This window comes from Fulmarus glacialis, unplaced genomic scaffold (genome assembly GCF_000690835.1).
Source record: "Fulmarus glacialis isolate BGI_N327 unplaced genomic scaffold, ASM69083v1 scaffold13773, whole genome shotgun sequence".
Classification (NCBI taxonomy): domain Eukaryota; kingdom Metazoa; phylum Chordata; class Aves; order Procellariiformes; family Procellariidae; genus Fulmarus; species Fulmarus glacialis.
This window is the reverse complement of record NW_009204953.1, coordinates 1-21,783: the sequence shown is the minus strand read 5'-3', so window position 1 is coordinate 21,783 and position 21,783 is coordinate 1. Positions and strand designations below refer to the sequence as shown.

The following is a 21,783-nucleotide window of genomic DNA, read 5'->3' as shown; positions in this document are numbered from 1 at the left end:
AAGTCCTCTTAACTTCATGTGGATTTAGCTACTGGTCAACTCTAGACATGATGCAAGCAAATGCAAGGATCCTACAACTGAGTGATGGATAAAGCCTTTCTCAGGTGCTCACTTCCTATGCACAGCAGGTGCTCAGATATTAGAACTGAAAAATTAAAATAGCAAAATCTAAATATATGTTCTAGAGGAATGATTTCAACTGACTATTCGAAAGTATAAAGAGGTCATCTCACTGCTAGTAAAACCTAATTAGCGGAGTGACATAGCTTTTACTTATTAATTATATTTCTTTTGTACCAACACTACAGGAACTGCAGCAAAAAAAAGATTATAATCAGCAAAAATCTTTTCTGATGACAAGTTTTTTCTCCTATTAGCTCTGCAAAACATATTAATCCTGAAAGAATGATATTTCCTTTCAGTTTTGCATAGCAGTGTGTACAATAAAAACATTAACTGCCAGGACATAATTTTCAGTATGCTTGTCTTACTTCAGATGTGTGTTTTCTGTTTGGAGCACAGCTGTTCATATTTCCCAACATGAGCTTCAGTGCTGTAAATATCTTCTCTATTGAGGGCTACATTCCCAACGTACTGCACAGGGGCCACATGTACAAACTGTGTTAGTGCTATTATAAGCTGTGTGCATGCAAATCCATTCACAGCACTTAGAAAATGCAGACCACGGACCTTGACCCCACCACTTTGCCACTGAACCAGAATTGCGCTATTTAATGCTGTGACTGTGACATAAATCAGTTTTTTAAAAAGGCTTTTATTCAGCTAAAAGAACTCATTCTGGGATAAAATTTAAACAGATCATGCTGCAGAACTGCATTAATGAAGCAAATTACTCCCACGAACCTGGAAAAAAAAAATAATTTGGAAACTGAAGGTAAGATTGTCTGGGGCTTATTGCCACGTCTTTTTTAACGGTAGAAGCCTGTGCTATGTTTAGCTTAATTTCTTCACTTCTGGATTTCAAAAACAAGTCCTTTGCCTGTCAGCATAACACAGCTGGCAGCACTATTGCCTCTACGCTAGAAGGTCAGAGATGCACATCTCTGACTGAGACATGGGCTTGTAGCCAATGCTGACGCTGCAACAGAGCATTTGGGGGATGTCATTGCACAGTTAGAACTGCCTGCCTTTAGATGAGACATTAAATCAAGGTCATTTCTGCCCATCAGTGGGGACCACCTGGGTGAAAGGTAACAATCCCACGGCAATTTTCACAACAGTAGGACATAAACACAATGGTCTTAACAGTGTTTGCTCGTAACAAATAGCTTCTGGTATCTGAGATTCTTTGGAAGCAGTTGTTAAGCAAAATAATAGAAATCCATGGGACTATCCAAACCATGTCAATGATATTGCCCTGCTTACTTTGCAAAGCTTTCTCTGTTTAGGGGGAAGGGTAGCCTACTTCTAAACACAGTGAGAGTACTGAGTCCAAGTACATATTAATACATTTTGTATAGATGTAGCGTATACCTGTAAGTTTTTAGAAACACTAATTCATGAATTTCCAGTTTCCTGAAGGCGAATTTGCAACAATATTATCAAATTAAGTTAGTATCATTCAGTCAGTCTGCTGTTTTAGGAAGAGGGAAAAATGCAAGAAACATAAGAGTATGGGAAATAAAAGCTATTTCTGCACCTTTTCCTCTGAGCCCAGCAGTCAAGTTTATTCTATGGCTGGTGACAAAAGTGGTGGTTGGTGGCCATCTACCCCCTCTGTGCCCCGGCTTTGTGACTACAGGGAGAGAATCTGATGAAGAGACATGGGCATTTTCTAGCTTTCATAGGATCAATCTATATTGTAAGATCAAGAGCATAAAGAAAGAATGGTACAACTACTGGTGGATGACAGGCTGCTGCTCTGAAAGCGGTGAAATATCACATCTTTTAATAAGAGCTAGAACAATACAGAGATAACGTAACAGGATGACATGAAAGCATGGTGTACTGCACTCAGGGAACTTGGGCAGTCACAGAAATCTCTCATTCTGATCAAGGATTTCACCTATTCTTCTTGGACTATAATCAAGCAAGAAGATTTCTTTTCTTTTTTTTTTTTTTTTTAATCAGACACAGTCTGAACTAAAGATAGGGGGAATCACAAGCCTATAAAGAAACCTTTGGGTACAGCAAGAGATTTGATGAAAAAAAATAATAGGAATCCGAACTGATTTGCAGGCAAGAAATTATAAAGCATGTTTTCTTTCCAAGGAAGCCCTCAAAAGGAAATTGAGAGGACTTGCATCATTTCAGGTATTGATAAAACAGGGCTCTTCATTGTGTTAATTTGAGCAATCCTAGGCAGGTCTCAAGGAAGGAAATATGTTGCTTTATTCATTCATGTGACAGGGGAAATAAGAATGGAAGAATATCAGATAAAAGGCAAACTGGACCAAAGTTACCTTTGACCAAAACTGAAAATGAGAAGCAAAACCTAATATATACATAGTAGACAGTGAAATAAAACTAAGTATACAAGTAAAAACGCTGCTTCTGTAAAAAAAAAAACAACCACATATACCTAACATCCATCATGGGAAAAATTCCAGTGAAGTTACAATTAGATTTTGAGAATAATTTCAGTAGCAACCTATTTAATTTCTATAACACTATAATGATTTCATCAGTAACAAATTCTCTAGGTAGTATCACACTGGAAGGTTTAAGGATGGCACAGTTAAATAGCATCCATAATTGCTACAATCAACTGCATATTACACAAAAGGGTGCATTTGTGGATGACTGTTAAATGTACTAATTTGCCAGATTAGCATTTTGCTGAAAGTAACACTCTGAGCCTTCAAGAACCTATTACCTATGGACCAAAGCTCATATCAAGTCCATTTTCTGCTGCAAAATGAATCTGGGCATCCTTTCACAGTAAGATTTATATTACACCCACAAATACTACTGATTACCATAAACAGTGTATTTACGATGGGGCAAAACATGGGTTTTTAAAATGCCACCGAGCATAGGGCTGGGTATAACAGTTGTCAATATACGGATGTTTCCTCACCTTGTTTCAGTCTCCTTTGCTCTTGATCTATTGCAGGAAGTTGTGACCAGTGCTTTGCAAAGAGTGACAGAATTTGGGCTGTGAACCTGACAAAATACCAAATCTATTTAACAGGGAGGGAGTGTTGCAGGCACGCACACAGGTTCCACAACGCGCAAGAACCTGAGGTTTCATTTACAGTGATACTGAGAGCAAACACAAACAAGCAATCTAGAAACACATTTGCCCTCCCAAATCCTCTAGAACATTAAATAATAGACACTACCTCCGCATAGAACACTTTTTAAAGATTATCCTATCTCAAATACAAAAAAGTAGTAGAAATCTAGGACATCCATAGGTAGAAAAATACTAATGGTTACATAGAGAGATACTCATATTGCAAAGAAACAAAAATGTTACATTGATGAATCCTCTAGCAATTTAAAAATTCAAACAGATTTTAAGACGTATTATACAATAATATCTACTCACTCACATCTAACGTAGAAATGCCTGTTAGTGATATGTAGTTGCTAAAATTGTATTTATGTTTATAAAGATCTTGCCAGACAAACTAGATTTTTCAAAGAAAAATGGCATGCTTAGTGAGTGAAGGGAAATTACTAGAGGCATTTTTGCATTTAGTAAAGACTGATAAAAAGACTGATTTTCAGGAATTCAGAATACAACTTCCTGGATAATTGGACAATTAATCTGAAACAAGAACTACAAATGTATATACAAATCAGGTGTTTTGAACGTAAAATGAACCGCTAATTTCTTAACAGATCTGGCACATTCCATTATGAAAGCTGTTCCTGTAATGAACAAACACATTTAAACTGCAAGAACGCTATTGCAGACTGAATGGAAAAAATGATGGCCGAAAATCCTATTTCCAAGAATAACTCAAACAACTGTAAGATTTCTCACATGGACTGATACAAAAAAACCCCACCAAACCAAAACCAAACAACAACAAAAAAATCACCTTGCCTTTTAGTTCTAAACTTTTTTTTAATTGGCCCTATACAACACACATCTTTGTGATCTTTTCCTCATTAAATATGCCTTATCTTTACAAACAGTCTTCAGAAGAAAATAAATGGTATTTGCAGAAAAAGCGGAAAAGCATGAGGAAAGTAACAAGCTGGGCATGATCTTGGGAAACCACAAAGTGTTTAATCTCATGAAAAAACATCCAAGACATTTTAGGAAAAATAATTCCCAGGTAATTTGATATCTAGAAGCAGAGGCAACATGCTATGTCACCTCCTCTCTCCCATTACAGCTGAATCCCATGCTGAGTTCTAGGAAACTGAGACAGCAAGAAGTGAGCAGGGGGTGGGCTTTTTGAATTAGGAAAAAATTAGGAAGAGTTTTGCTTGATAACATGGTGATAAAGGTGGAACCGCATGTGTCTGTATACACTGGAAGAAAGAAGAGAATGAGAAGTGGAAATATTTAAGATCTTTAAAGAAGTAAGAAATGAAGAGGTATAAACAGCTGTAATATTTTCCATATCTCAGTCTGAGGAAAAACTGAAGTGGTGAACTATTAGTCCACCATGTGACCTTCCAAGGAATATGGGAAAAGGCCCAAGAATTGTAAATATAAAAGTAGACAGGTTAAAACCTGAGTTAATGTGGAATATGGGTCAATCACGTACTAGCATGGAGATGAGCAGCCAATTATTTTTTCTCAGCTCTAGATTTTATTTTTTGTATATGCAACTATTTAGCACACACTGAAACTAGCAGAAAAATATATGCATTATTCATGTTATTCATGGTAGACATGCACTGTATTTTCAGTGAACAGGACTGGAAGTAATACCAGAGGAAATAGAGGCCTTAAAGGAAGACACTAATCTCAGAAACCTCAGAGTGTCACTGTAATTTTTTTTTAAGGATTCTGTTATGATAATAGTTAGGTTTGCAGAAAATTATTTCAGCGCTATTCAGATAAACGACATCACAGAGGCCATTTCTTCCCCCGGAAATGAGGAGTGGATAATACCCACCAGAATGGGAGAAAGCCATTTAAGAGCAAGTGGAGAGAGCTCCACAATGCTGGTTCCTATGTGATTACCAACAGCCTGAACATAACAAATGTTTTAGCTTTCACAACAGAATCTACCTCGTGTTGTGGTCAGCAGAGGTGGCAACTCATTTTAAACAGGAAACAATATCGCCCCCATCCATTGCTTGAAAATGACTTCTCTTCTAGAATTATCTGTCAGTTTTGCCTTCTCATTTTCAGCTATTACCAGCCTCCATACCTACAAAAGTCCATGCCTCCTTGATTCTTGTGCTCAGTTCCAAAATAATTTATTAGGAGTTACACATGCTTATCAAAGACAGACAGAATTCATGCAGAAATTAATGGCAGTCTATGGAATTTGCTATATATCGTTATATAAATACATGCCAACACTGCTGTCCCAGTACCTGGATTGTCTTGTCCTTTGTCAATCAGAATAAAGCATTAGTGTAGTGCAAAGGTTATTTTTGTTGTTGTTCTGACAATAAAGTTCTGGCTGTAATACAATGGTATTAAGTGATAATCCATCAGGGATACTAGATCCCCAATCATTTTATGACCATCAATCTGACTGCCCCCATTTTACTTTTTGAACATGACCAGAAGTGACTTGATCAAAAAATGTTACTTGCTCTTTATAAACATGAATACTTTGCAAACATGATGAACCTGAAGCAGTGAAGAGTACTTTGGTCCATGCCAGCAGCAGGACAGAAATTAAGAAGTGGAAATATTTAAGATCTCAGGCTGTACTGGTGCTGACAAGGCGCAACCAACACCAAGGACCAACTGGAGCAGAAATAAATAGAACAGCTCCACGGTGGACTCACCTGAATGGGAGATCCCACAGGACTGTCCCTCTACCTCCAAAGTACTCTCCTGTGGAACTCCCTGAAGGTTTGCCATTGAGGGGATTAATGAAGAAACACCATCTACTATGTGTTTGAGAAAATTACATTTCTCTGGCTTCTAACTAGAGAGCCTGTTTAGCCTTGAAAACACTGAAAAGAGCCTGTACTCAGCCTTTGGGAGACATTGTCATGGCTGCAAATAAACTTTTTAGGGACTCACTCCATTTGAGAAAGAAGTTATGCTTGTAAAGACATTGGAAAGAAACTTAAAAACGTATGTGAGCTCTGACCTGAGACATAATTTTGCCATAGGTTCTTCTGGTTTGAAATCTATTCCCAGTTGCTTTTCCAAAGCCTGTCACTTGAAGACTGGATCAATATGATGCATTTGTCTTGGAGCTAGATCTTGAATCCATTCGGGAACCAAACCTTGTGCAGAATGCAGCAGTAGCTAGTTTAAGAACAGCCTCTCATCTCCTAAATCTCCAAGCTGTGCCTTCGAAGATGTCCTAAATGGTAGTGTATTTTTGGAGAAGAGGTAATCTGATGATCTGAGTGAAAGAAATTTTGGGCAGTGAAGGGCAAACTAAGTCGGAGAGGACAGAGGCTGAAGAAAGAAATCAGCAGTTTTGAACAACATCCACTGGATCTAAAAAGGAAGAGCTAATAGGAAATAGGATAGAAGTTACAAATCTTTTACATGCTAGAAATAAGATGACATGAGAAAATGTATTGTAAGCTAGAAAATGTTAATAAATCAATAATATTAATCACACAAAAAACACCTGAGAACAGAATTGTCAGTCATTGATCAATTCCATAATATACTGTATGTCATCAAATATAGGGTTATTGTTTTTACCTGAAGGCCAAACTTTATCCTTCACCTTGGTGTTTAATTTCTGTTGTAGGATATTTGCCAGTGCTGATCTAAGCGTTCAGTGTACTGCCCTGGAACTATTCTGGGGTGACTCCTGTGCATGCAGTCAAGCATTTCGTAGGATTCTGAAGGCATCTGAAGAAAGGCTTAGAAAAATACTTATTCAACTTGATGCACTCCAGAAATTATATTTTCTCTTTCCAAATGTGAATCCTAGGCACCAGTACTCAAAAAGGCAGAAGGGTGGTAGCATCACTGAACTAGAACAAGGAAAATCAACCCAAACCAACTTGCACTTTGGCTGGTGTAATATTAATACCAGGCACTTGAGCATTCTTTGCAACCTCTAACTGGAGTAAGCAGGTTCTGCTCCCTGGAGAAATATTGATCCAAGACCTGTGGCATTTCCAACAATTTCAAATCCAAAACTCTGGGCCCTAACTACAAGAGACTCTTAAAGACAAATTCAAGAAGCTGTACTTCGAAAAATGATGCTATTACTTGCAGAAGAGAGGACTTGACTGGTATGAACAAGGTAAAGGCAGTAATGTGCACCCCTCGGGTTGGGGACAAAAATGGAGGATGAATTGTTGTTATTAATGGACAATCCCAAAATCACCCTAGTAATTTCTCTGCACTCATTTTGGGAATTTCATTTAACACTGTATTAATTCATCTAACGGGCATGCCAACTGCTTTTCTGAGTGACAGGAAACAACAGATTACTGTAATCTCTGACTAGCTGAATATGAAAAATATATCAAATGGGGAGGAAAAATAAAGATGGAGGAATGAAATACTGCAAATAACACAGAACTTCATTTTCTCCCCACCCCTCCCCAGATTAGAATTGGTTTTCATTTTAGGGTGCAGCCCCATGGACACAATTTACTATGAACTTTTCAATGTTAGTGGTAATATCACTTACTGGTTTAGTGGTAGCTAAAAAGTGATTTATGGTGAATAGACAAAATTTACAGCTACACCCACAGAAAATGCAGCTCTGTGTTACAGATATTGTAACTCTATGAAGTAGAGCTCTAAGATGCACACACGGCCAGCATAGTAATGCCAGTAAGGGGCATGAGGATTTTGACATGCCATTTTGATATGGATTAATGTATTCAGCCAGACAAGAGAGACTATCCCAAGACAAGCAAGTATTGCTCGTGCAATCTGCATCTGCTCTAAGAGGGTCTCTCAGCTCATTTCTCTCTATGCAGCAGTTACACTAGTCCACCTGTTCTAGCCCAATCTGCAAGCAGATAGCACAGATTAACAGCTCAAAACTGCATTTAAGGTTCACATTTTAATCTGACAAAAAGCCTAAGAAAAAAGGCTCATGTGGTAGAAACTTTCCACCAACTCAGAGAACAATAAAAAGACGAAACTATGTATTCAACCCACAGAGCCTGAAGCTTCCAAACTCAGGCTATGACAGATGGCCAGGGGAGCAAACTTGGAAAGCAAAGGCTTTCAAGGAAGATGGCTGTGGCTTTAAAACTAGCCAGCAATTGGCATGATTGTCAGTGTCAGGAGTCTGTCTCTTGAGCAAGTTCTAGCTGCTGTGTTTACGTGTGCACCCGTGCATGTATGTGTGACTGTGTGTGTGTGGCTGGCACACTGCTTCCCTGCAGGGAAGTATTAATAGCCTCAGGTCAGCTCAGTGCTCTGCATCTCTGCCAGAATAGCTATGCTGGGCAAGAGCTCAAAGAGCTGAAATCACTGATTACCACAGCCAGCAGAAACCCCTTGTGTAGAAACACTTACATGAGCAAAATTCCATTTTCACTGGCTTTTTTTACTCTGTGGTGTATTTTATACACCAGTACAAAGTGTACCTTAGCCATCATCACTGCATCCAGAACTACCAACACTTAGCTGCAAAGGATACCTTGAACCTCTATGAAAAATAGACTCCAGGTATAAGCTCAGGAGGGTGACACTGAACTTTTATGATGGAGGCATCTTAATTTTTAAAAAGCAGTAGTGGGAGGATATTTAGTGAGTAAATGATAGGGCACTGCTCTCCCAACTGATGAAATGGAACAGGAAGATGACACCTTTCTTGCTATTAATGCAAACCAGCCCATCCTTCATTTAGCAACTATTATTGACAAAGGCTGAAATCACATCATGGTAACAGATTTCAGTTCTCATCCAAAGTAAGAGCAGTAAGTTCCTCCTTACTCTGCTTGACCACAAGCCTCATCCTCATCTGCTCATTACACTAGCAAGCTGATCTTTCCTATCTTCCTCAGTGGTTTGGTCTCATTCAAGAAGCTATTACACCAAACCCTCTGCTCTTTTCTTTACCAGTCCAAAGAATACTCCATTCACTTTGTCTGGTCCATCTGCCATTTAACTAAAACAAAACTTTACTGACAGGAGTTTGTCTGTCAAGCTTGCTAACTGCAAAACTTAGGGGTTTGTCTCTGTTTTCCAAATGATCTCAAATCAATTTTCACGGTGTCATGTCTCTCATTTGGAGAGGCACTGTTCACACTTCTCACGTGGAAAACACAACTGGTACCTTCTCGTAGGGAGTCTAACATTATCTAATATAAACCTCCCCTTCGCTAGCAGTAAAAAAAGTCCTCAAGAAGGTGGGAGAAATCTCTGGAAATTACACCAGGCATCTTTTCCAGTATAACCTGTAAGCTCCGTTCAACAGATCAATCCAGCCCATGGCTGTGCATCATAGACATTTATTTCTACGAGCCCAGATTCTTTATGGATTGACTTTTGATGGCACAGCTCACTGGCTGATAGTAATCTCTTCTCAAGTCCCTTAGTCTTTTTTTTTTAAAAAAGCAGAGCTGCCACACAGGCAGCACTGCTTGACTCATCACAGTCAGGCTCTGCGTGGAGCAGATTTAATTCCTTTGTATACAATACTCAATATATTTATCCTGGCACTTGACTTTTTCCTCATGAGACATCATCAGAGTTGTAGCAGCTTTAAAAACCTAAGCTAATTCCATATATACAGAAGGAAAAAGGCTGAGCTGGCAGATTTTAGTCTACTGAGGATACACATCATCTGTGCTCCCTTCTCTCCTGTAGGTTCATAACAGCCTGAGCGGTTTCAAGTGGACCTTGCAGCTTATTCTGATGGTTCTCTCTTCTCCCAGGCAAAAAGAGAATTGGAAAGAGGAAGAGGGCAGTGGGAACTCTGGTGATAATTTGTTACTGAGGTCTATTTCTGTAATATAAAGATATGCTCCTGGAGTTGCTCATTTGGTGGTTAAAGTCTTTGGCAAGAATTTTATTTTCAGGCATGTGCCTATGGCTCCCAGAGCCAGGAATGGGAGCTCTGGTATAGTTAGCAAACACAGAGGGGTGGGGGGATGGAACAACAACCCACGATACAAATCTTTCTCAGAAGTGTAACAAGCAATGTGATTGTCGTTAAAAATGTTATGAAACCAATCCTTCCGTAATACTTCCAAAAAAATTTGTTCTGAAAATGTATATAGCAGAAGTAGAAAAAAATCCAGAAGAATATATGGCATGTTTAGTTTTACTTCCATTATTATTACTAGTATTATTATTATTATTATTATTCCGTGATTACTAAGGCTGAAATGATGTAACTGAGCAACAGATATAAAATTGTCTTAGAAGGGATATAAATGATAAATGACTATGAAACAGATGACCTTTTCTTAACAAAATATCCTTGACTTCTTAAGCTGTAACAATGAATAATATCCCAAAGGAAAAGACAGGATGGAAGTCATGAATTTGTCAGAAATTACATAAAAAAGCAACTTTCTGTCACAGTGAGTTCTGGTTGATGTAGCTTTTTAGTTTCTCTAGGACCCAGTTCTTTCCAGCAAGAGTATGAAACAAACATCTCTGAAGTTAGCTGAATACACCATGCAAGTTCAAAGTCTGGAACCTTCTGTTTCGACATGAAGCCCAGTGCTATTCTCCAAGTTTCTTTTCACAGTAAGTGTCATTCTGCATCCATCACTAACAGAGGCAAAACTTGAACCTTCCCAGGTTGATCACTAGCTTTACTTATTTTTAGTATTTCATATAAAAATTTCAGTTCTTTTTTAATTTTTTCTTACTTCCCATATCTGGAAAGAAACTAATATTAAAACATCCATCATATTCTTTGCTTTCTTTGTGCATATTTTAATTTAGTTACTCAAGTTTTATAAGAACATGGTCTCTCATGATTGGTATGGGTCCTTCCTATGATTACTCCTAACATGTTTGACAACTATGCTTTTGCTATCGTTGAAATGGTATGTGCCTTATGTTATGATCAGATAGCACATCACACAACCTGTATTTCTGCACCTTATGTTAGTTTTCCTCTGTACTTCAAGTGCTGTTGGTTTTTAATGTAATTACTTTATTCTTTAAAAAAAAAAAGAAAACTACTACACAAATATGTATAAGGTCTGTAGCCTTCTATTTTTTTTCATTTCTGGGATATTTCATTTGTGGAAACTTCCACTCATTTCAGCTGAGCTCTACCACAGAAGTTCTGGCAAAAATAAAGAAAAGAAACTAGACTTAGGCTGTATGTTCACACATGTATGTGGCTGTATGTGCCACAACTGGCAAGCAATTAATGCTTTTATACTAGTTTGCTGGGACAAAATAGTATGTGATAATATGATCCAAATTTATTTCTTCAATATCAACACAGTATTGATGAGTTTTTCAGTTACAACAGGATTAAAAAAAAAAAAAAATCTTAACTGCTACAATGCATGTTCCTTTTATCTAGTGCTCATCACTATACTGTGAGATTCTTCAATGTTCGTGACACAAAGGCTCTTCTCTCCCTCAGAATTCATTTTAGATGAAGCCATTAGATCTCACAGTTGCAGTTTAATGTAGGGATTTTAGGTCATCTCAGAACTTACCCTTTTCCAAGAACAGTTTTAATCTTTGTATAGTACTTGAATATACTTCTTATAATTATGTTTCAAGTGTTATTGCAGCTATATTTCAGATTTTACTTATGTAAGAAAATGCTATATTATTTTAATACTGACGGTACAGTAAAAATCTATTCAATATTCACCTTTCAGGAAGCACACTCAAATATCCAAGAACACTATTAGACTTGCCTAGCATAAAGCTTCAAACTGCTAATGGGTTTTAAATTGATGTCATAATGCTGCAATTTAAATACATGATGTTCATTAATTTTGCCAGAACTCTTTGTAGAGTAGGAGTGGTACAAAAGAAGGAGGAAGGTTATATTTTCTATACCTGCTTCTTTTTATCTGCTTGCCCATTTTTGATACGCAAGAAGAATCATTACATCAGCTTGGGGTGGGGGGTGAAGTTGACTCAAATGACAATAGGTTTCAATTAGGTAACCACTGTGGAGTTGTATCAAAGTAATATTTTCTATGGAAAAATACAAGGAATAGGATAAAAATAACTAACACATGATAGGCGTGACATTTCTTCAAGATGGATTTCATGGGACCTATCACCAAAAATCCATAGGTACAAACTAGAGGAAATAAGGGAGAGGAAGGTCATATTGCCCATACACCTTTTCACTGAAAGGTCAAAATTCATGTACTTGAGCAAGTGAGAAATATTGCAAAACAGGCAGCCATAGTCTTTCGCAAATCTCAGGGAGTCCCTTCAGATGGGGACATTGAAAAGGGAAAAGAGATCACATTGTGGAGGACTACTAAGGGATCCTGTTCTCTTTAGGGGAGGGAGGGTCGGTACCGGATACAAATTTTCTAGGTGAAGAATCACCTATTTCAGAAATATCTCAAAAGTCAAACTAAAATATGTCTAGACATAATGGGCCAGTATAGTACAACACTTCACATCTATTTATATTTCAAATACAGTATGTTTACTGAACATAAAGTCAGTTTTTCCAAAGCTGTTGCTATAGCTACAAATCAAGGAAACCATAGTAACAACCCTGTATTATGTACAGCTTTAATTAGGGATTAAGTTATGTCTCTCTTTGCATTTTATATTAAATACTCCCATCTAGTTATAGTAATCTTAAAATTTTTTCAGACTTTTTAGTAATAAAAATTCCGTAGTATGATACAAGTCAAATGCACCACAACCTTGAAATATGTCTTTACTGCATTATTCTGATCATACCTAGTAATATACATGTCACTGTTTTTTACTTGAGATAAACACAGATGTTCATATCATCATATTTCCTGATCTTCTTTAATACAAATCATCAATCACTTCAGCCTTAACCACCAAGTAATTGATTTTCCATCATATCATAAGGTTTTCAAGTCTCATCCCACTCAGCCTTACCCCAAAAGAAATCAGGTCCTCCTAACTTCAACTTTTTTCCTATGGATTAAAGTCTTGGGTTTTTTTTTTTTCCTTTTTCCTCAGAAAGTAAGTATGTGAGGGAGGGACAGGAAAGGTAGAGTAGTAGTTCATATAGATTTTCTACCTTCCCTGTCACATCAGATGACTGACTGGATTGGCGGTAAATTACTCTAATTACTCTGTTTTGTTGACCTTGTATATGTACTATTTAAGTAACTGAGAAGCTGGGATTAAGAGAGCCCTAGCATGCTGCATGCAGCCAGGCCTCAGAGTGGAGCCTGAGAGGAAAAGGTAAAGGAGAACAGAGAACAAATGTGAAGAAAAGGAGAAGGATATTGGAAGTGGCTGAGGTACAGGAGGGAGTGCTATTGAACAGCAGGAGACACGTAGGACCCAGTGGGGTGATAGGCTTCAAAGGACACCCTGGAAGACTATGAACACATTCAACAGGTGTGCGTAGATTCTCTCAACAAAAGAGAAAAGAGAAAGCCAAAATCACGTCTTTAAAGGCCTTCTTTCCCATCTTCCCTTCCATCACATAATTTTCTGATAATTCATTATGGTATAGTTTCCTCACCTTTTGGTTCTTGCCCATTGATGAGATGGCATGTGTCCCAGTTTGCAAAAACCTTGGCCACGTTTGTTTAGGGCATTAGCTGCACTCACAGACTGGATATTTTGCTTATCTTACATACCATAGCAGCATAAAAAACTAGAAAAGAATATCCTGATTCTATGAAATAAGCAGAAATTCAATGTATTTGGCACTTACAGAAATGAGAGAGCTGTGGTTTTAATCTCTATGAACAATTGAGAATTGCTGGCCATTTTAATACAAATAGTACACAAATGTATATTTTATAAAACAATTTGTGTTATAAAAATTGTAGTCTGAGAAAGCTAAGAGTGTGAGTTAGGAACATGAGCTGTATAAAAGTTTTTCACATGGGCAGCACAATAAAACTTCCCTCGCACAGGGAATAACTAAGTCAGAAGATAGTGCATTCACAATTAGCAAGGCATGTTCAGTTTCTTCATTATCATTTTAATTAGAAAATATTAATGTAATCTGCAAATACAAGGGGGAAAACAATTAAAATTACTAAGTTTAAGGAGTCCTTCATGACCTAAGCTAAATTGAGACAAATGTCTTACTAATCAATACTCATCACCAACTTTCAGGACATTCATTTCCATTTACTGTTAGAACTTCCAAGTGTGTTATCAAATTTAAGAATGAATTAAGGCTCCCACAAGCTATCTCTAACCTCTGACGAAGGCAATGGTGAATAAAAATGGATTAGCATGCTCCTCTCCTCTCCAGTTATCAGTTCAGACTGATAGTGATCAAATGACCATGGCAGCTTTACCTCATTCAGATTTCACACCTGCCGCTGTGGCAATAACCCAGGGACATGCAGAACACACTGCCCTCTCATTTTTAGTGGGTTCCTGGTCCTTCTGTATTTAAGATATGCTGAATGGAGCCTTAGCCTTTTTGAACTCAACAGCAGCTCTCATTAATTTCACTGGGACTAGGATTCACACCCTGACCCAGATTCCCTTTCGGGTGCTTGTCCTTTTTCTGCTCTGTAGATAAGGTACTTTGGCCTCCAATATACTCAGTGTGCATCTTACATGGACAACAATTAAAAGATACAGAAGTTTAAAAGAAGCTGCCTCCTAAAAACCATAACTCTCTCTCATTCTGGTTTTCATATTTAACACTCTAAAGGTAAAATAATAACTAACTTGTCCAATACACTTATAGGACTGAATACCATGAAGTGGTAAAGTATTTTCATTCTCTATAAAAGAGAATTCTCTGTTATGTGAATGAATTTCATTCATGAATATAATAATTGCAATTTTATAAAGAAAAATAAGTAGCAGTAAGTGGAAGTCTGATAGTATTTCTCATGACTGACAGTGCTATAACTGATCAGAAACAACTTTTAGAAAGAGTTAATTTTTTTATGTTATCTTATTTTGCAAGTTTGCATCTGTTAGAAATAGTACAGAGAGAGAGAGAGGAAGAGTGTGGGGAAAAAGCACCACTACCACCAAAACCCAACAACGTCATTAGATATTTTGCCAACTAAGACTGTTTAAAGCAGGGGTCCCTGTAAAACACAATTTTATCACACAAGTATTTTTATCACATAGCAAGTATTTTGCAAAGCAGATACAGGCCAAAGCACTTTACAGACTGGAAATACATAACTGGCTTTGAAATAGCTACCAAGTGTCAATGTAATAGTTTCAGAAAAATCCAGTAAATGTCTAGGCTCTATAACTTTTCTACTCTCACATATGTTCATTTCACAAATCATCCCCTTTTCCTCTTCCATGCACATACAAACACAAATAAACTACTTCTTCCCAGGCCAAATTACACATTTTTAGGACTTTATTATAAACACACACAAGAAAATTTCCTTTTGAGTTAAAGGGACTGAAGGCTTGAAATTAACCTGAAAAATTCTCTTGCTTGTATAAACGTCAATTTTCACTGCAACCAAGCCTGATTTTGAGGCCAGCTCACTGCTCCCTCCACTGCAGACATGACAGAAATTAAAAAAATTCAGTGGTCATTTAAATGGTACAACACATTTAAAAGACACTTTGCTCAGAAACATTGCTTGCTTTAGTTTTTACACTGGGCAGGTTGGTAGAAAAGCAGTTACGTGGATCAGAGAAAGGTAAGTCTACAGGTCCATTTTGCTGTCCTCTTGATACCAGGTCTTACCTCTTGTGTTTTCACATTTATATATCCATAATGAGTTCTCAGAGGCTGCCTTTGGCCATTAGAAAATGGTATCCATTTGACACTGGTTTGTCCAAAGCAGTTTAGGATCAAAGGGAAAGTTACTTCATTTGTGAGACGAACGATGATCAGACAGACGAATGCTGCAATGAAACTCACAGCAATAATGGACTTTCTCTGTAATGAACAGAAGAAAGAAATAAATTATTAAAATTAAGAATTGGTTTTAATAAAAAATACATATCTTCTATTGTAGGATGAGGGAAAAACACTTTGGAAAGCTTCATGTGAAATTATTTTTATGCTTGTCACCTTGCTGCAGGAGCACAAGGAGACAGGTGACTGGATCATTTTCTTTCAATAAATTTGCATTTTGGAGGTTTTGAGAGTTTCTTTCAGAACTGGTTTAAATTTTTTTTTTTTTAATGAAGATTTTTATGTAAACATCCACACCAAAGTCTCCATTCAAAATAGTCAGTGCTCTAGACACGACAAATACACAAAGTCAAAATGCCATTTGCAGCCATACCACACAAAGTTTATTGTGAAGAAGACAATCACTACAGATTGTATTTATCATGTGTTAATTTTAAATCATTCCCCTGCAACAGAACTCATACTCTAACCTTAAATATTTTAGAATAAATGTGAAGTCAGCACAACATTCTGCCTTATTCCAGGTTCATAAATTTACAAAGTGAGGCATTATTATCTTGGACAAGATGACCTCATTGTTAATAATGTAACAGATCTGAAGCCTGTATCTAATTAACCTTTGCTTTCCACCTCTAACCTATCTAGTTGGTTGGACTGGTTAATGTAACCATGAAACGATATCAACGTTTTCCCTGGGTAACCACCCAGTCTGCAAGACAAAAAAATTATAAGAAATATCATGTTCCCCTCATTTTTAGCTATTTTTTAACTACTGCAATCAATTACTTCTAGACAAATTAGTTAAGAACAAAACATGTTAGCTGGCCTATGTAAAGATTCTAGATAGGATAGTCTATCATAAAGGTTATTTTTAAATTTTCCCTGAGGGAATGGAACAATGATCATTTACAGGTGTTTTTACTGTACTTTAATTACATCCTAGCTTTACCTAATTTGCCACAGTTTAATAACACTGCTGAATGTAATTCTATCCCTCTAAACAGTAATATATACAGAAAATAGAGGGCAAAAAAATCTATTTGCCTAAGGGCCTACATAAGTATATAGTAACACTTAATGCTGGATGGCAGAATCTGATCACCCCAATTCCTGTCTACAAATAGCACCAACTAGCAGGAACCAGCAGAGTACACATTTAAGACAGTTTTTGTACATGATGGCAATAAGATCGCACATACTGCAATGGCGATGGAGGGGTGAAAGGCAAGCTCTGATTGCAACCATATAAGAGGAATCTGTTCTTTGCCTGGAGGTTCATTTGACAGTCTGCAGAAACTAAAATTCAAAAGGTTGAGCAGAAGAAACGATATTTACACTGCAAACATACTGGGAAAGACATAGGCAAAGTTTTACTGAACACAAGCACACAAGGCCTATGTGCCCATGCACAAGGCCCGTAGGCACTGCTGCCATGCTTTGGTTCAGTTTCTGGACACAGAAAACAGCGAGAATCACAAAGAGCACACAGCAAATTTGAAGGGATATTACTGTATTCTCACACACAAGAGTTAACAAAATAGTACATTATGGGGGTCAATTGCATGGCTCTATCTGTTTTGAGGTATTAGGAGGCTGCAATTTGTAAGACAAAAGCAATGAAAGACTGAGTTAGAAAACTTGGATGAATGAGATCACTGTGAGGAGAAATGGAAGAGGATGATGAAGAAGTGAAGTATCGTGGCAATGCGATTCAGTGAGGAATCAGTCAGCTAATGGCTGTGCAATGTAAAATTAAACCCAGCAAATCTTCAGAGGGCAGCACAGCAGCCGCAACCCAATCACACCTTTCAGAATTCATGGAAGCCACTGCACTTTTCATCAGCTGCATTATAACAGATTTACATTAAATTGCAATAAACTGGCTGGGGAGCACTTCTGTGTCACTTCTTTTTGTACCAGATGGAGTCAGAAATGTTTAGCTATATACCAGGGCCCTGCAAGTATTAAGAGCAGCCAAGATGCGCAGTGCAAGTGATAATCATAAAGCAATGAGAAGGAGTGTGGATTAGTCATATTATTTATTGCAAATCAGAATTAAAATATTGCAAATATTTAAAGGGGAATCTAGAGTCTCATTCCACTACATGAGCATGCTTCAATCAAAACATCCACAGAAGGAAGCAGCAATACTGCCTTGTATAATGCTGCTACCGGATTTCCACATATTCTATCTTCCTGGTTTGTTGAATAGCATTTTTTACTTCCTTTATTTTGTGCAGATATGTTCTGAACTTGAAAACGTTGCAATCAGCTTTATGTGCTTCTCACAGGGAGCTGTTCTTAAGAGCCTCCATCCTGAGAAAAATTCAGATTGTATAGCTAGATTTCTTGGCCTTCATTAGGATGCCATTTGATTTTTATATTCCTTTTCCTTAAATACACTCTACTACAGGAGGAAAGTAAAAAGTATGGTCTTCTTTTGTTTGTTTATGTAAGAAAATATTGTTTGAAAAAGAAAACAGCAAAGATTTTTCTGTGTGTGTTGCTTAGCCAGAAAGAACCTGCACTAACTAGAACAGTGCAATGAGAGAAAGGAATTTTTACAACAGAAAGGAATCAAGGCATCTGCTATAATTGTTTGGGGAAAAAAATGTAGCCATATGCAAACACAATGTCTACTTATCAACTTGTACAAAGGGAGCTTGTGTTAGGGATTCAGTTCCCCTGTAATTTTTGTTAAAGGCATAAGATCCAACAATATGCATTCTCTGAGGGAACGACTATTGCAAATTGGAATTTCAGTGGCTCTATAAATTTCACTGTAAAAATACTGAAAAACAACAAAGCACCTACTTATCATAATTTTAGCCTTCTTAAGCATCAAGTGAGGCAGTCTGCTCTGTGGCCAAGAGTATTCTAAAGAGCACCTCTAAAAGTAATTTGTTCCCCTTAAGTTCCTTCCTCCTTTACCTGCTCAAGAAAAAATAATACAGGCGCTGTTTGTCAGTAAGTGCTTCTTGTAAAATCTCCCTGTCTGCATATAAATGGATTTTGTTATGTTTCCTCTGATAAAACTTAAAATTTAGCATTGGAGACTCCAGGAATTCTATATGACATTAGGATATGACAGAGAAGTATGAAGGTATATACAGGGATGAATAGCAGACTCTAATTTGTCTCAAAATTTGTCTGCATGAACATTTTAAATACTTACACATCCTACCATTTGGGAGAGCTAAACCAACATTAATTAGCAAGTCTGCACAGAAACAAACCTTATTCCTTCTTAATTTTCAATTGTCATGAATGCAAATAGTCTCTTAACAAAAGAAATATTTCTCTACCATGGAAACATCCCTTGTATAAATTTCTTCATATTTTTCTAGCTAATTTAATGTAGATATTTTGATGTTGCCTACATTTAAATAAAACATGCATATTCAGTTATAAACATTTTTATACATATTCAGTGAGGAGTAAACAATAAGACATATTTTAAACAGTTTCTTAGCTGGACAACTTGCAGAGTGTGTTAGCTTTTGTAACATTTTATTTCATTCACTGTATACATGACTAGTCTAGATGACAATTGTAAGAAGAAAATTACCATACTTATGAATACAGGATCCTGTAGCAGAAGAGGGATGGAGTTTACTATTTGTTAATGACACTAAGTCAAAGTAGCTGCTCATTCAAGTTTTGTTTTTTTTTTTTAAAAAAAAAAGAGATAGATAAAAGTGGACACACTTCAGATCAGAGTACATGTAGTGCAATACCTGGGACCCCACTGGGCAGAAACCACACAGTAGAACTAAACAGTTTCTTCTAAACTCCTTTTACTCAATCCCCACGACAATATAATCCCAATTTCAGTTTCAGTTATTTCTCAGACACCAGGCTCATTCTGTCTAGTGTATATATCAAAATCAATAAGCAGTAGGTATGAGTCACACTTCTAAGGCTTCAATTTATATTTACATTGTTAAAATAAGAATTGAAATAAAAACAGGAGTTTATGTTATACTACTGTGCTGGTTAGGATTTCATGAAAAACTTCATGGAAATAAAACAATAACAACAGTATGGGTGTGTATATATATATTTGGCAACATGATCCCTAACACTATTTATAACCTTCGTGTCATCTGGTTTTGGCTATTTACCAGTGCCAGGGTGATTCATTAGCTTCAGTTTGGCAAGAACTTGACAGTCTGAACAAGTTTTAGTCATTTTTCTTTCATAATCTGTTAAGAATTGTGAGATGACAAGACCATTTTTTATAGCTCATTAATGCCTGATAGAATAATCAGACACAAATATTTTTTGTGTTGTATACAGGCGTCTAGCAGGAAGAAAGAAAGGAAATATTTTCAGCATAAGAAGAGAATTTCATAAATTGTAAATTTTATTGAGGTATGTACTAAATATCTTCATTCTACTTTCTAGCCCAAGAGCAACACCCTGCCACTTAGAATGTGTTATACGGCAGAGACTATCAAACCACTTTACTAGTAGTAATAAACCCCCATCCTAGCGAGATTGTAAAAACCCATTTCACAGATGCATAAACTGAGGCTGAAAGCAACTTTCCTAAGATCACAAAGAAATCAACAGAAGCTACTCCTAAACTTTTATTCTAGAACTATGTTTTTTCTCAGGTTTATTGTTTCTATTATAACTAACTGCCTGAATTTGTTAAGTGCCAAAGTTGAATATGATATTATGGAAGACTCTAGTAAAGAACCCTTGGAACCAGTGAAGTTCCATGCCCCAAACAGTAATTGAAAATAAAGCTTTTTTCAGAAATTGATTTTTTTACAGTATTCATTTTTTCTGTTATTTTCATGGATACATGATAACACTGTGCTTGGAAGGATAAATCAAAGGTAAAGACTTACATAAGGGCTTTGAGTCTCTTAGATGACACAATATGCAGTAATATTGTATCAGTTTCACAATACCTACCTTTACGAGCATACTGAATAACTCAATCACTTTTTTAATATCTCTGCACATTATACTACTTTTATTATAGGACTGATGCAGGGTTTCAGGTTTTTTACTCAAGTATAACACCAATTGAAAACAATAATGGCTACACTCACTGAATTTGTTTCATTTTATAGACAGCTATATGTAAAAAATAGTTTTATTTAATTTTCTCTTTTATAGTCTTGAGTATCCTCTTTGAATGCTGCTTTCTGTTACAACAGAGCATAAAATTAAATTCTTTCAGCACACTAGTTCAGTATACCTTGCTGATTTCACTGGTATTGGAAATAAATATGCCTTCCAGCTATTTCTTTTGTCCTGAACCTCCCTTTAACAGGGCTGCTGGAGGGATATTCAGGCAGGGGTCCTATCAGTTTGCAAAGAGGGAGCACGACTATATAGCAAAGATCGTTTTAGAAATAGACATGTGTCATGCAACATTTGCATAAAATCACTAGCTGAAGATTTACTTACTTCTCCTCCAGAAGTGAAAGTTAACCTGAATATGTTCTAAGGCTCCACAGGAAATGGCTGCCAATGTTTCTCTCTCAGGAGGAGAGAACAAAGCAGGGTAAGGGGTTATATCACAAGTAAGATCTGGTTTGGGTTCAAAAATCAGTAAAATTAAGATTAAAGCAATTTTTTTTTTTTTTTTCCTGGAAAAGGGCACCTTTGCTAAACTGGAATGAAAGTAGCCAGGAAGCTGAGGAGTAGGAGCAGAAATAAAGTTCAGTGATGGAGAAGCAAGGCAAGAAATGCAGCATACATAAAAATAGATAGAAGAATCATAGAATCATTAAGGTTG

At 36.8% G+C, this 21,783-nt stretch overlaps 1 protein-coding gene across 1 annotated transcript in view; it reads right to left on the bottom strand.

Annotated features, from left to right (window-relative positions):
• Positions 1 to 16,046, bottom strand: part of ST6GALNAC3 (ST6 (alpha-N-acetyl-neuraminyl-2,3-beta-galactosyl-1,3)-N-acetylgalactosaminide alpha-2,6-sialyltransferase 3) — a gene marked incomplete at both ends in the record, with an annotated part of 44,539 nt that extends 28,493 nt beyond the window's left edge. The window contains one exon of the mRNA XM_009575199.1: positions 15,852 to 16,046. Coding sequence (XP_009573494.1) covers positions 15,852 to 16,046 — 195 coding nt within the window. The remainder of the gene's footprint in view (positions 1 to 15,851) is intronic.
• Between the last annotated feature and the right edge of the window lie 5,737 nt (positions 16,047 to 21,783).